This window comes from Merops nubicus, unplaced genomic scaffold (assembly GCF_000691845.1).
Source record: "Merops nubicus isolate BGI_N331 unplaced genomic scaffold, ASM69184v1 scaffold2644, whole genome shotgun sequence".
Classification (NCBI taxonomy): Eukaryota; Metazoa; Chordata; class Aves; order Coraciiformes; family Meropidae; genus Merops; species Merops nubicus.
In genome coordinates, this window is record NW_008604681.1 from 25,010 (window position 1) to 41,005 (window position 15,996).

The 15,996-nt window shown below is 41.6% G+C and overlaps 1 protein-coding gene across 1 annotated transcript in view; it reads left to right on the top strand.

Moving 5' to 3' along the window:
• Positions 1 to 15,996, top strand: part of LOC103771765 (protein-methionine sulfoxide oxidase MICAL2-like) — a gene marked incomplete at its 5' end in the record, with an annotated part of 50,854 nt that overhangs the window by 23,500 nt on the left and 11,358 nt on the right. Inside the window, 3 exon segments of the mRNA XM_008939077.1 lie at positions 1,121 to 1,307; positions 2,408 to 2,496; positions 2,812 to 2,911. Coding sequence (XP_008937325.1) covers positions 1,121 to 1,307; positions 2,408 to 2,496; positions 2,812 to 2,911 — 376 coding nt within the window.

Consider the following 15,996-nt stretch of genomic DNA (forward strand, 5'->3'; position numbering starts at 1 on the left):
AATGCCCACTGTGACTTGCACTTACCACTGAAAAAATTGTCCAAGGCTGCCTTTTGCTGGAAAATTAAAGATGAGTTATGTGGACTGTGTGCACTCTGAACGTGCCTGGCCTCTGCCAAGCCTGCAACTCCTCTGACCCATGTGTGGAACCTCTCCTGCGGCAGCAGGGATGGTGAAAGGGGAGGGAGGTGGTGATGGCTGTGGTAGAGACTGGATGCTTATCTGTACCCACCTGTAAGTAAGCATAATACAATAATGCAAAGTAACATCCTCACACCTGCCTCTAATAAGAAAAGGGAAGCCCAGCGGCACCTAATCCATTTATAATTTGTTTTTTCTGTACCTTTTACATGTCTATCCAGAGAGGATGAGATTTGTGGCAATTAAAACAATTGAACTTCCAACCCAAATTCAACAAAAACTTTCAAATAGTTTCAAGTTGTTAATATGGGTTATATTCTAATGTATGATGAGTTAAAAACATTCTGAATGTCTGTGGTAGAAATTAATTGATTTTTAAAACAAAGCAAGCCCCAGCTTGGGCTGTAATCTCAGGAGGATCATGGCTGAGAGGGGAAGCACTTCTGTGGCAAAGTAAATGGTAGTTCGGACGCCAGCATTGGAGTCTGTCAATTTTTCTTCCTGGACCTTAAAGCACGAGCCTGCGTTTTCCTCTGTAGTGTATATGAACTGAGTCTTCAGGGCGTCTGTTCTCTTTGCTCCAAATGTGTCTGTTGTTGGAAGCTGGCAAGTTCTGCCTTTGCCCTCTGCTGACAACCACGGATGCCCACAGTCGTGAGATGCCAGCGCCATGAAGGGTGATTAATGAGCCTTTGGGGCTCATGCTGCACTTGTACCAAAGTAAATACAAAATGTTGGTGAGTTCCCAGCTGGATGCAAGTCCAGCTTGAAGCTCACCCCATAAAGTCCCTGTGATGTCTGATTTATGAATTGCTGCAAAAACCTCCAGAATTGCAGCAGATGAGTAATAAAAAAGCCAACCGATGCTTATTTTAATTGAGTGTGGATGGTGCTGTGCAGCTGCTAAATCAGCTGTCCACGTAATACCTAGGTTTAGTGCAATGGCTTTATGCACGTTTCTATTTTTACCTTTTAACAGGGATCTCTGCGAAAAGAATTTCCTCAGTCTGTTGGTGGGAGTGACATTTGTTTTTTCTGCAAAAAACGGGTATATGTTATGGAGCGTCTGAGTGCAGAAGGCCACTTCTTTCACAGGGAGTGCTTCAAGTGTGAAATATGTTCTACAACACTCCGTCTAGGAATTTATGCCTTTGATGTTGAAGAAGGTAATATAGGAGCTATTAAGATTATTTTAAAATGTCTGAATATTAATGTTTTTAATGGAACTAGGGAAAAAGACCTGGCCGAGTAGCTTGGTCAGGAGGAGGTCTGCCAAATATGTTGTTTGTGTCCATGATCTTTGAGTCCTTGCACTTGTAGTCCTGGTCTTTCAAAAGAATTCAGTTGTGACATACCTGAGCTTTAAATGAAGAAATCCTCAGTGGAAAAGAATTTGAGTGACCAAAATGCAGTTTGTTCAATCACAGGTCAAAGCAGGGAAGAAAAGAGGTGATTTTGCTCCAACAATACAGAATTATTTTCATCTCTTGTTTGTAACTAGCCATTAAATAAAGTGATTTATAAGGATAAACCATGATAGTGGCAGATTTACACAGATGGGGGGGATCTTGATTCTTTCAAGCTGTTGTGCCTCAGGAGTTGAAAGCAGTAGTACTGGCCCAGTAGCAGTGTTATTTATTCCAGGCTGCTGCAGAACAGGAGGTTCAGATCTTGGGTTCTCAATCCCACCTACAGCCTGGGGTTTGGAGATGGGGAATAATTCCTCTCCTCCATGCTTTTTTCTTTTTTTCTTTTTTTTTTTTTTTAAGTTTAGTTTAGAGGGAAATTATTAAACTGAATTCTGATTTCCTTGCCACTTCGAAATTATTTGCATGTTGGTAATCAGAGTATTAACATGCTCTTCCATGAAAGGATTAAAGACTCCAAGCCAAAGGTGGCTCTTTTGCAGTCCAGAGAATCTTCTGCAAAGGCTTTTTTGAATGGATCATTTGACTTCTTGCTACTTGATGTCTTGTGTTGGTTTGTGGCTTGGTATTTATAGAATCTTGTTCTTCTGCTAGAGATTAATCTTACAGCAGTGTGATAGATAAATGACCTTCCCTTATTTAACAAACGTGCAAATCTGTGCCCTGGAAAAGAAACATGTCCAGAGCTTAGAGCTGTTCTCAGTCAGTGGCAAGTTTCCTATTCCTTTTGCTACCCAACTATTAATTATCTTAATTTCATCTTTTTATAGATGCAACAGTGGGATTTCAGCCTATAGAAGTATAGGTAATATAACTTTTTTTTTTTTTCTCTCTTGTAGGTAAATTTTACTGTAAACCTCATTTTACACACTGCAAAATCAGTACTAAACACAGAAAGAGAAGAGCAACATTACAGATCCGGGGAAAGGTACGTATTGGTTATATTACTAATGCAGAAAATGTTGAGATAGCTTTACCTGGGGCAGGGTGCAATGCTTCTGTAAGATATTTTTTCTATCTGACGTCCAGGAGTACTAAAATCAGTACTGAAATACAACCTCCTGTTTCTGTGAATTTGACATATTTATAGTCTGTTTCTCAATTAGCTTTTCCTATACAAAGTAAAGTTGAATTTAAGAACAATTGGAAATGTCAATATATATAAAAACTTGAAAACAGTAACAGAAACTAGATTTTCCATTTTTAGAAGTATATTTAATGTTTTTTTGATGCTTTATATCAGGAGGCCACAGACACATGGAGGAAAGAGGAACCCAAACCCACAGTGACCACCACAGAAAGCACTTTGTCTACTGCTAGCAGTCCAGAGGACAGGTCCCCAGGTATCCTGACTTCCTTCTTTAGGGGCACGCTAAGCTGGCCCCTTCGGGTGACAAGGGATCTGCTTGACATTCCCAGACGCCTGTCTAACTGGATGCATGGTTTTCTGCACGCTACCAATCTTCATTTCAGGGACAATGCATATAACTATACCTACTTGTACGAACTCTTGAGCCTTGGTGTGCCGTTCCTCTGTGCTCTTCTAGAGGTACTTACTCATATGTACCAGGAAGCAGAGCTATCACTTGAGAATGTGCTTGAATGGGTAAAAAAGAATCTGTAGGGTTTAAATTCTTCTACGTGTCTTGCTCAGTTGTGCCTTTCAGATTTTCAAAATTAACAGCTTTGCTATTTTCTTGATAGTTTTTTTTGGTTTTTTTACTGGTCACGCAATTTAATGCGTGAGTTAAATGAACAGCGGACTCCTGATATAAAAAAAGGTGCAATCAAAATTTTTTGATAAAAAATGTACTGTATGTTAGAGCATGAAGGGCAGTGTCCAGACACATTTCCAGAACATGGGGACAGATGAAGGATATTTTGGAGGTTTAGTTTTTTGCCCCCCATTCCATCTTGTGATCAGACCTTTGGTGGAGTGGTACCTTTTAAGACCATTCTTCTTCCTGTGCCATTCCCTCTACACTTTCTTGCCCTCCCTCCCCCCCCCCTTGTTACACCAAGAAAGAATGTACGTTCTTTTGGAAGTTTGGGGAATGTTTTTGATAAATAACTGGGTTTTGAAACCTGGACATGGCACATACCCTTTTTTTTGTTGTCTTGCTTTCATCTTTGCTCTGTGTTATGAGGTTTATAACTTGTTATGTTAAAAAAAAAAAAAAAAGTACTTAATTTACATTGTTCCTAGTCATGCCTTATACATTTCTTAGATGTGATAGATACCCTTTTTTGATAGTGGGTATAACGTGGACTACTAATTTATTTAAAATTTTGAAATAAATTTGAAGAACAAATCTTAGTTGAGTGAAGGCTTGATTGAAACTAAGCCAAAGGAACTGGTAGTGTAATTATGCTTGATTTATTCCTCAAGTACAGACTTCCTCATTAGGTGGCTGATTCAAGGAATATCAATTTATGAAACATTCAACTGTAACTAAAATCAATGCTGATGTGCCTCTGGGTAGGCACTGCTTCTATTGTCTTTTAGAATGTTTTTAAAATACAAGTTTAGAAGAAACAATAAAAACCTAGAAACGTTCTAAGGAGGTTACTTCTTAGCTGGATATTTCATTCAATGTATAAAGCTGATGGCAGAAAGGTGAAATTCTATAATCTGGAGCAGCCATTAGGTAAATTTCTTTCAAATGTCTGTCAAGAAGATCTACCTGAACCAGAAGGTGTTGGGACTGGTTGAATAAGCTATTTAATGGCAAGGAATCACCAGCATTCCAAATTCTGATTTACTTTTATTTTGGTCAGCCAAAGATGTAAGCATGCTCCCTGCCTCTCAAATACTTAAATGTTTAAATTCAGAAGATAATCAGGAAATAGGTAAATACATATATATGGTAATACGTACAGCCTAAAATTAAAAGCATCTGTAGCATTTATTTCTAGCCAAAACAATGTGGTATAAATAATAGGAAGTAATATCACATTCAGTTAGTACCAAAGTTGACTATTGCCTTCAAGTCTTCTTAAATACCTGGCCTGCTTATGGGCTGGCAGGTTTTTGATTTTTTTTTTTTTTTAAGATAATATGGGAAAATATTATTTGAATTGTTTTGTTTATTAGGTATTAAAAGGAAATGTGTCTGCTGTTTAAAATAAATTGTAAACTGGATTTTTCTTCTAGACAGGTTTTCTCTAAGCTATGAGGATAAAGGTTTTTACATTTTACAGTGCTTATGTATTTTGGAAAGAAAAAAAGTACATGCACAGAACTTGAAAAACTGCTTGAAGAAAAATTATTTAGGTATAAGGAAGCATTTGTTTGAAATTGCCATTAATACTCAAAAATGCATTTAGCAAAATTTTGCTGGAATATTGACTGGACACAATGACAATGATAGTAGCATGGTGGACATCTGTATATATCTGGAAAGAAATGTCTGTACCTCTTTTATAGAATTTTTAAAATGCTACCTTGGAATATGGTATACTTCTAAATTATTTGTTAATGATAGTAATTGCTCCACCCTAACAAGGAAAAAATCTGCAGTGCAATTTACTGTGTTAATCCTGCAATGCAGGCATCTGTTAAGTGGTAAAGATTTACAATTTGGCTTGCCATCAGTTTTAATTTCAGTTTTTGGTTTTTTCCTGAAATTTTCTCCTGCTGTTTACTACAGGAAATTTCCTGCTTTTCAGCAGAGTAATCATAATGGTGAAAAACTTGGAAATCTCTGATGTCCAATTAATTTGAAGCAAGTCAATCTTACTAGTAGAACACTTTAAAATTTAAAAAAAGATAAATTAAAAGATGGTGTTTGCTTTATTTATATTTATATATAATGAGGAAGAAACCCCCTACATTTCCACAATGGAATTCGGGGTATTGCGTAATGAAAACATTTTCCTGAGGACTCTTAATTACAATGCATATTCCCCTGGGAGTTCGCGGGTGTTGGGAAGGTTTTTACTTGGTATCAATCTAAATGGTAGATTTTTAATTTTTTTTTTTTTTTTTTATAAAATTGCTTCATCTTAATATTCTGCTAGTAAGATCCATATCTATTTGCCCTCATTCATAATTTAATTCAAAAGGCAGCTTCATTTTGGCCAATTCTTCTTTGTGCCTACATAATCTTTCTGTTACTTACCTATATAATCAAGTTAAGTTCTATGTTTTTTTTCTTGCTGTCTTCTCTGTCAATCTCCCTTGTTGCTTTTAGTCCAATTCATCATTCCGGTGCTGCACCCACTCACTGGCTGAAGCCTTTCTGCTCTCAGGTGATTTTTTTTCCGCTTGCCAGTTCCAAAATTGCATGACTAACACTATTGTTTGACAGTAATTCATTGCACCTTTTTAAAAGACTTTTGGAGGAAACTGTGTGTGTCTGGTATATTAATGGATGCAAGCTTTGGCATGATCATTTAACCTGCTGCTGAATTCACAGTTCTGGAAAAGGCAACGTCTGCACTCTCTGTAGAGAATGTTTTTCTCTGTGTCTGTGCATGTTCTCTTCCTTGTGCCTTTAAGGTAAGTTAGGCAAGTACATTGTTTCTTGAAAAAACTAGCTAGAGCCTTATTTGCGTCAAAATAATGAAGGAAGGATTTAAAATAAGGTCAAAACAATATTAGCCAGCAGACTCCCCTGGTTAGTGTGAACACCTGTTTTCACTGAGCTTAAAACTGCCATGAGCACCTTTCCGTTGAGCTCAAACATGCAATGAGCAGGCAATGTTTGAGCACTGTGGCACTTTCTAACCACTGCTTTGCTTTCATACTGGAAAAGTACAATGTAAAAGGATTCTTGAACAACTAGCCAAAGCAATGCAAATTCCAGTCTGCCACTCCAAGTAGGCAGGCCTGACAGCAATACATGTGCATGCTAGTTTTGGTCTGCAATATCAAAATGGCAAGTTCATATAGCCAGAGTGTTTTGGGTTTAATTGTTTTGTTAAGTCATTAACTGGGTCCTGTTTGCCACTGATTAATGGATTTGCCTTGCTGCATGAGACATTGCCACTACACTGTGACAAATTTGTGTGATTATTTTGTATGCGTTTTTTAACTTAAATTCCAGTATGTGTAATCACATTTTGATAATCTGGAAGGGGAAATGAATCCAAACAAGAACCAAGGGCTCAGTCTGACAAGCAAGTGTGCTAAGGTTTTGGTTGATAAGGTTATAACCCAGCCTTTGCTGCTGAGGATCCTTTTCAAAGGAACCTTTGGGGACTGATCTAAGCAGCAGTTTTCAGGATGGGCCAAACATCCTCTTCCACTTGCCCCATTTCACACATCTCGGCCAGGAATGCAGAAGGGCTGCAGGGTCTGAGCCCCACCCTTTATGTTGCTGACCTGTATGCTTGCATGTCTAAAGCAATAGTATTATTTGTGTAGGTATCCTGAAATGTCTTGATGGCTTTGAATGTCCCCACACTGTGCCTGCACAGAAACCTCTCCATATTTTAAGCATCACTTCCTGCACAGTTAGGACATGACTTCCCATGTATTTCAGGCCTACAGTGTTTTGTTACAAAGCTCAGCATGCTTTGAGACGAAGGTTGTGATGTGAAGGTCTGCCATTTCAAACCACTTCCTGTTGCTGTGTTTTTTACCCTCTGTTGCAGAGTCTTCCTGGCTCCTCCTGGTCAGTGAGGATTCTGTCCTCCTCCTCCTAAATCTTCTGTCTTCATTTTACTTTATAATCTTAAGTGAATATTTTTATTAAATAGTTTTTAATGCCGTATTTAAATTTTCACATGGAAATTCTGTATTTTGCACACAGTGGAAGTTGTTTTAGCTTACGATATCTGCTGTAAAAAAAAAAAAAATAAATGTAGTTCTTTATAAGTCTCCTTGTTTCATCTTTTCCTTTTAAAAATATTTCATGAGGACAGAGACTTAACAGTGACTTCACCCTCATTTTACAAATTCCTCTTCTGGTGGATGCTGATTGTCATCTTTGTTATGGCCTGGCCCAAAGGCCAGAGAGTTTCACTGTGGTGGTGTAACTGCACGTGTGTCCCTTTTGAAGGGGATATACGTCGGGGACCTTGACAAGTTATCCCATCCACTGCAGATCAGGAGGTGCCTGCTGTTGGGATTAATCCTTTCTGGGAATTGATAAATTTGTGTCGATGAGCATGGGGGATTGCTTGCATTCCATACACAAATGACACTTGTCCTCTCCTCTTTCACTTCTGTTACCTTTCCTTATGTTTTTATTTTGCATATTAAAAAATACCATAAAGGTCATGCTAAGTTACATGTGTTTGGGAAACTGTGTACAGGAAAAGCAGGTAATAACTGTGGGTAAGGCTTTGTCTTTGCTGCTGGCTCTGGAGAGGTATTTGCAAGCTCCCTGTATCTTCTGTACCCCTGGAAACTTCAGCTAATGGTGACCTATTATTTGTTAGCATTGGCCTTGTTTTATTTATTTATTTTGCCTTCCTATGCTCTGTCATGGGTTTTTAACTTTTGTTTTTAAAGGTGGTGGTGTGGTTCTGTTCAAACAGCAGATTCTCCAAAAGATCTTTCCGAAGTCTTCCTCCCCTTCATCTTCTTCATTTTGCTTGCTCTGCAGTTCTGAAGCTATTATATCTTCTTCTGTATTTTAATAAAAAAACAAATCCCAGAAAGAATGGTCCAAATAATTTAATGGAAATTTTTTTTTTCCAAAAGTTAACTCACACTGTGTGTCACTAGGATTGATTGACAGAAACAGATTTTTTTTTAAACTGTTGCTAAAGACAACATTATTAAAGGACAACATTATTAAAGAACAACAAATGTTATTTTGAATGAACTATTCAGTCTTCCCTGCCAAATAAAAAGCCACTGTGCACAGCAGAACGTTTGCTGTCTGAGGAGGAGATGATTTGCATAATGAAAGCATAGGGCAATGAATACCCTTGAAGACAATACTTGGCACTTCCTTAATTGCTATGGACAAAGAAATTTGGGATAAAACTAAATTTGCTCTTTGCACAATTTACAGTTCTGGAGAGGGCTCACTTCTGCCATCTTTGATCATTTCAGGAAGAGGCAGTGGCATGGAAACATCAGAGGAGTTTTTTGTGTCTGCAGAAGGTGATGATTTGTTTGGCACTGAAGCTTTGAAAGGCATCAGATGTTCATGCTGTTCTCATAAAGTTTCACTTATTCCTGCTAAAATATTAGTACAATAGCTTGGAACTGGGGAAATATTAGTCTAGGTTTGTAGTAATTGTGTTGCTCGTGGTAGCACAGAAGGCCCAAAAAGTCAAATTACTAGTAAATCTTGTCACTAGAGGGATGTACCTAGCAATAAACAGTGCATGCCCTGGAATGCTAGTGGACAAGTCGCAGGCAAACGGGGACGCAGTGTATGGAAAAGAAATGACAGGCAAAATGAGCAACATGAGGGTAGCAAGTTTGTTAGTTCCCTTCATCTCTGTCAAAGTCGTTATGTGAGAAAACTTAATGTTCCTTGTTTTGCTCCCAGTAATGCTGCTAGAGGAAGAGACTAGTGAGTTAGTTTCTGAGTGAATTTAAGCCTAATTTGGGACTCTTGTCTTCCACTGGCTCCGTGAGCAGACTCCCTGAATCCTCCTGCTCTTGCCCTGAGCTCTCTGTCTCCAGCCAGCACGTGCTGTTACAGATGCACCCCAAAGCAGTACGGCTTTGTCCCTTCCTGGGGATGGATTTGGCAGCAGTGTTTGTTTGAAAGGCAAACAGGATGCTGCTCTGGTCTTCAGTTGCTGCTGAGCTGGATGCCTTCCAAAAATCATTATTCTGGAGGAGGTGATACCAGTGCTTCTTTACATAGTTAATGCTTTCTAAGGTTTGAAAGCCACTTCATGTTACAGGTGCCATTATAGCAACTAGAAGTGCAGAGGTGATGTTTGCTGTGTCTGGCAGGCTCAGGAGTTACTCCGTATTTCCCCCTCTTTATACTGGTTCAAATGGGTTCTGAATTTGTCTGTTGACACTCTGGGCATTTGAATTGGATATACGTACACAGATGTGCTTTTTTGAAAAGCCAGGCTACTCTTCCATTCTCAAAACAATGCAGCATTACCTGCCTTAGACGTCTGTTACTGGAAAGCAAACGTGTCAGCATTTTGTAAAGGTAGCTTTCCTTTGCTATAATTATGCTAATGCTTTATAATGAAAAAAATCTTGCCCTTTTTAAAGCATATTTGATTTTTTTTAAAAAAGAGAGTACAGATAAACCCTCTTAAAATTGCTTAAATGCCAGCTTTTCATTAACTCTATCAAGAAAAGTAATTTTTATTCCTTTTGGTTTCTTCTAGACTGCTACAGCTATAAAATGCAAGTGAAAGTTGCTTCTGTGTATATTCCAACCTCAGGCAAGGACTATGGTCTGTGTTCTCCCACAACATTATGGCAATTAGTTACTATAATTTGCTTTAATTCATTTCTGACTCACTCATTCCTCACATTCCAATCAAAACAATGGGTTCTGAAATTCACTGAATTCTGCATTAATACTTATATTTTTGACGGTATGACATGGTTGCAGATGACTTTATTTTTTTGCATGAAAGATCATGTTGCTGAAGATTAAAAGACGTTATGTATTAATGCTTGATCCAAGTGTATATATATTAGTCATGTAAATATTTCCCCAACTCTCCTTTTCTTCATGAACTGTGTTAAGATAAAGACGGGAGGCTTTGATCTCATTTCATCAGGTGGTGGGCTCCAAACTTGTTTGAAATGGCTGGAATTTCTGATAAGTTCTTTTGAAATGTGAAATTGTAAAGAAATTTGCATGTTGCTGTAGTCTTCAATTTGCTATTTGAGCATTTATTTTGCAAGTATTAATTCACATCTTTGTTTTGAGGTTTTTGGTGCTTCAAGTCTGTGTGCAAAAAAAATATTATTTCGACAGACGCTGATCACTCTAGAGACTGAAACTATTGTGGCTGTGCTCCCAAATTCACAATTATTACATGCATTAATATACCAGACTAACACAGATTGCTCTGATAAAATATATTTACTCTAAAATGATAGAAATACTGTGTTATCATAGCAGGTTTTGTTTGAGAAACAAATTTCCATAAATACATAAATTCAGCATACCTAGTACCTTCTCAGCAAGTTGCTTTTTCCTTTATCTCTATTAATTTTTCTTAGTTTACATTAGAGCGTTAATGTGCACCATCCTGGATGCATTCAGAAGTCACGTGCCTTGGGCTCTTGTCTTGCTTTGCTCTATTTATATTTTTTATATAAATATGTATGTATATATTTAGGCATATATATACAATTATATTATTTTATATATGTTATATGTATTTTTATATATTTATATATATATGCCTGAATTAAGAAGTGTCTCTTCATTGAGTAAGTAATGGATACCCTGAAGAAGTGTTTTGCTGTTGAAGGTTTTGTGTAGGTGCTTGTGTGGGCACACAGGTGAGTAGGAGAAGATGGACTCTTGGTGTGAGGGCAGGAGGGAGGGGGCCATGGGTGGAGAAGAGGCACCTGGAAAGCATTTGTAGGTGCTGGTGGTTGAAAGCTGTGCAGGTGATCAGGCCCTGCTGCACAGGGAGCAGTGGCTGTCTTTATTCTTTGTCCTGTTATCCAGCATAATATGGAAATGACTTCTGGAGAGGTATGAGTGAGGCCTGGGGAGAAAGGTGACAAGAACTGAAATGTATGACACGTCAGACATCGTACTTTACAGGAATCCTTTTTCAAGGCTAGAATGCTGCCTGGCAGTTTTTCAGGTGCAATGAAAACTCAAAAGTTGGGATAGGACATCAGTGTGGGAATGCTGCTAGAAGCCCTATACATCTTAAGGCATATCTGCAAAATACCTTAAAGGGATGTCTACAATTTCAGATCCTCACAGGCAGTCCTCCTGTGCAGCTTTACACGTTTTGAAGCTCAGGCTCCAGGGCACAGATGAAGCTGTAACAAGGTTTGAGCTCAGACTTCAATCCAGTGTGAGCTCGTAACTAGCGTATTGCAGCAACAGCAAGGTCTGAGACGTCTGAACTTCACCCACCCCTTCCCATGGTCCCACATGGGCTGTGCTTCTGTGGCAAGTCTTTTCTGTTCTGTATCTCATCCCTGAGCTCACTGGGTTCATTTCAGCTGTGCTTTTGCAGCACTGTATGAAGACCCCTTCCTTCTGCCCCTCAGCTTTCTTAAAGCACTGCTGTATTATAAGCAGGACTCATACTTTTTTTTTTTTAATTTTTCTTTATTATACAGTAAGAAGTTCAGCAGTAAAGTGTGCTGGGTGTGCTATAAATCAATTTGTGGTTTGCTGACTGAATTTCTTAATGTCAGTTTTTTTTCTTGCTAACTGGTGTTTGCTTTCACCAGCAGAGCTGCCTACATTTAGGAGTAACTCTACTTTAACATTGTTCCCTCCTGTCATTGTCTTAGCAGCTCCAAACTAGGCCAGGAGGAATCCACTTATCCTGTCAGTGAATGATGGGGTGACAGCTTAATGGCAGACTAAGCCACAGGCTGCCAGCCAGAAAGCAGGACACAAGTTAGGCTGGGATGTATGGTGGGCACTGTGTTGTATGGGGCAGTGGCACAGCAGGGAAGGTGAGCTGCCTGCCAGCCCCGCTGCCTCCCGCAGGCGGGAGCAGCCCCTGGGCTTTCAGCGGGGCTTTTCACCCGAGGACCTGAGGGCCCTTTGCAGTCCTGAATAGCTGGAGTAGCTCTGGGTGAGTACTGCTCCTGCTTCACAGCTGTCAGGGAGTCACAGGAACCTGCTGTGTCAGAGGTGCCAAAATACCGCATCCCAAACACAGGTTGCAACACCTAATTGCAGTAGGTTTCCTTCTTCCCCCTCGCAAAACAGAGCTGCCAGGCGGGTATGCAGCATGGGCAGTGCTGTACCAAATGGGCCTCTCCTCGTCTGCTTTTTCCTGAGCTGTGGCACAGGTGATGAGCTGCCTGATCTAGTGGCAGGGTCCCCTCTCCCTGTCAGCAGCAGGTATGAACAATTTCTTACTTGAGGGCCCAGCCACCAGATCTCCACACAATTAGCCACCAGACCTTGTGTTTGGTGTGAAGAGCCCCCCAGAGCCAGAGGAATCAGGGTGCTTTAGGGAGTGTTTTTTGGACTAGCTGCCCTGCAGAAACTTTCTTCCTGACCACCAGTATGCTGGGTGTGTTGTGGCCCAAAGCAAAAAGGTTGATACAATTTTAAAATTTGTTGTTTCCTGGCTCTGTTTCTGTTTTTCATCTGTCTTCAGGGATGTTCTCTGGGTTTGTATCAGCTTAAGTTTCCATGCTTTGGTTATTTGGCAAGGCTCTCTCCCTTTTTGTTTTTGTGCGGGGCTCCCGTTTGGTCTGAGTCGCCTTAGTGAAGAAATACCATGGGAACTCTCACTGTGCCTTGCTTAAAAAAAAATAAATTCCTCTCTCTTGACTTCAAACCAGCTAAAGAGGAGGAGGGAGGACGAATGTGACTGCTTCTGGCTGCCTACGGCATGGCAGTATTGAATTGGTGGGGAGGCTGCTGCAGCTCACTTGGCTGGAGCATCTTTGACCATTTTTGTCAAAGACAGGCAGAGGCACGCACAGAGCAGCCACTCTGAGCAAAGCTGATGAAACACAGCTGCCCTGAGCCAACTAGTGTCAGAGGCACTTGGTCTAGTGCTCCCAGTGGGGAGGGGAACGTTGTTTGGCAGAGTTCAGGCTTTGTGCCATTGTGGGCAGCACGTGTTCTGCCCGAGATGCAGGGAAAACGGCCAGCCCTGTCCAGCTGCCCCAGTGGGAGCTTGGCTCTGCCCAAATTTGGCTGGTTCCTGAGCTCCTGTCATCTTCTTGCCAGGTCACAGTAGTGTGACTTGCCTGATGCTGTTTTGGCAGACGACCCAGGAGCAGCAGCAGCCCGTACAGACAGTCAGGCTGCCTTGTCAAGTGGGACTTGTAAGCAGGAGATGTTATTCATATTAGCGTCTGGTTGTTGGCCCTCCTGTTATCAGTGGGGGGACTCAGATGCTGGAGTGATCAATGCCTTATAAATGGTAATCACAGAAGGTGCTGAGAGCCATCTGTGAAGCCCTGGGTGGGTGGACGTTGAGCCCCCTTGGGAAGGGCCTCTCCTTTGCCACATGTGCGGTGGCACACTGCTCCTGGGCAGTTTTTGACAGGGACCCGTGCCAGGGACTATTGCAGGACTGTGGTGTTTTCATCAGCTAAGCAAACCCCATTGCAGTGCAGTTATGCCAAACACAGCATGACGTGGAAATAGGTTTCAGGGCTTCTCCATGCAGCACTGAACTGGCAGGGTGTGCGTGGGATCCCAGTGTGTAACTCGGCACCTTTCCCTCGTTAAACCGGGCGGGTGTGTGCAGAGCTGCTGGGACCAGGAGGAGGGGTGTGATCATGCATTTATCTGCTCTGCAGTAGTGGAGGGAGCTTGCCTGCTGGTAGCCTGTGTTTAGCAGTTGGTCAGTTGTGGAGGAGCAGTAAACTATTCTGAGACTTGAGCTTTCAAAAATCTGAGCTTGAGCTTTTTGCCAGAATGGTCTAGTAGAGCTGGCGCAGCCCAGCCAGCCAGGCAGCGTGTGGTGGTGCTGAGACTGTGGGGCAGCGTCTGTCCTGGATTTGGGCCTGCTCAGCTCAGCGTCCTTTGCAAACCCTCCCCAGTCCCCACGGGGCCAGGCAGTGCTGCCCTATGACACAGGGAGGGGTTTGCTCTGCCCCAGCACGAGGCTGACTGGCCGTGCAGCTGTGCTGCCTTGTCTGGCTTCTGCACAGGTGCCTGGGACCTGTGGCGAGACCTGCCCTGTACTTCCCTGGGTATAAACTGCCTTAATATCACTCCAGGAGACAATGACTAACAAAAGTAATTGCAAGCTTTCTGGACTTTAAGGATATTCACGTAGCTCAAGTCTGTAATACACAGAGTATTACAGACAAGAAAGACCTCTCCACTGCTCCGCTTGGTGCTCAGCTTTGCCCTTGTACTTGGGGAAGGAAGGTAAACTGAGGTATTCACAAAAGCACTTGAGATCCCAGAGTCCCTGATGCTGCGTTCTGAGAGATTTTCCCATCCTTGTTTCTGGGCTTTGGGATGACTTGTGGGGCTGTCCCCACTGCAGAGCTTGTGTTAACTGATTGTCTCACTGCGGTGCTCCCTCTCTGGTCATCCCTGCTGGGCGCAGGGCCTCTGCAGGAGAGGGGTGCTCCTTGAAGGTCCTATGAATTGCTGAAATGCATCCAGACCACTGAGGATGCTGGTACAAAAATTTATTTTTAAAAAAAGCAACAAGGCTGAAGGGAGTGCAGAAATACTTTTTAGGTTATGGTGGGTCATCACCAAGCGTTATTTTGTAAGCATGTGAATTTTACAAGCCTGTCATTGAGACAATCACAGTTGAAAGGATCTTTCAGCGAGCAGAAGAACCATATAGAATTTGCTTTTTCCTAGTATGAAGCTGTCTGGAGCCTGCGTGCTTTCTGCAGGGCTTGGCCGAGGAGAGTGTCTCCAGAGTGATGAAGGGAAAGGGATCTAAAAACTCCTGCTGCTGGACTTGTATATGCAGAAACCTACAAATACTATCATTATATTCCTAATTAGAGGCTGCTACTTTGCTGAGCCATAAACCATGGTTTGTTTCGCAGATTTGATGAACAGCTCAAAACAGGCCCTTGCCAAGGTACCTGCCCTGCCTGGCCTCTGCTCCATGGCCGTGCTGAGACGGGAGAATCTTTGTACAGCCTGTCCTTCCTTCCAGCAGGGTGAAGAATTTTGAAGGGCTGGGGCTCTGGGTGCAGGCTGGCCGTCCACCACAAGACCTTGCCGTGCTGTCCCAAAATCTTTGGTAGCTTTGTTGCCTTCTCTGCTCCATAGTACAAACTTCCCTGAGTGGTCCAGTCTGCTCAGCTGCCATCTCTGCAGGGTCTGATGGGTGAATTCCTGAAAATCCACCCGAAGCTGCGAACTGGCTGAAGATGTTCTTGCTGTCCAAACATTCTCACTAATTTACCTTTAGCGAGTAAATGACCATGGTGTTTAGATTTTTGGTGCTGTGGGGAAAACCTGAGGATTTGTGTTCCTTGACCATATCTGAGCAGCTGTAGTGAGGCCCACCTCCAAATTTTGTAACCTTCTTAGCACTGCAGAGATCTTGTAACATCTTTGTCCCACATTGGCTGCATCTCTGACTCATTTGAGACTTGATGCAAAAATTGCTCTCAAAAGCAAAGGTGAGCTGGCACAATATTCAGTTGAGAGAACTTAACTTGACACTTAATAGAGAAAAAAAGTGTGTTTTACTGAAAGAGGCTTTCATCTGCAGCTGGGGTCTGTAGGGGCTGTTTGGCCAAGCCTGTGTGTTGGAGCAAGGTTTAAATAGCACTGACCTCTGGGTGAGCACTGACCCAGATGCGATGAAGCTTTAGGAATACTTCTCAATTACCATGTGCTTTAGCTAAATCCTTGTCCTGTAAGGAAAACAGTGGTTT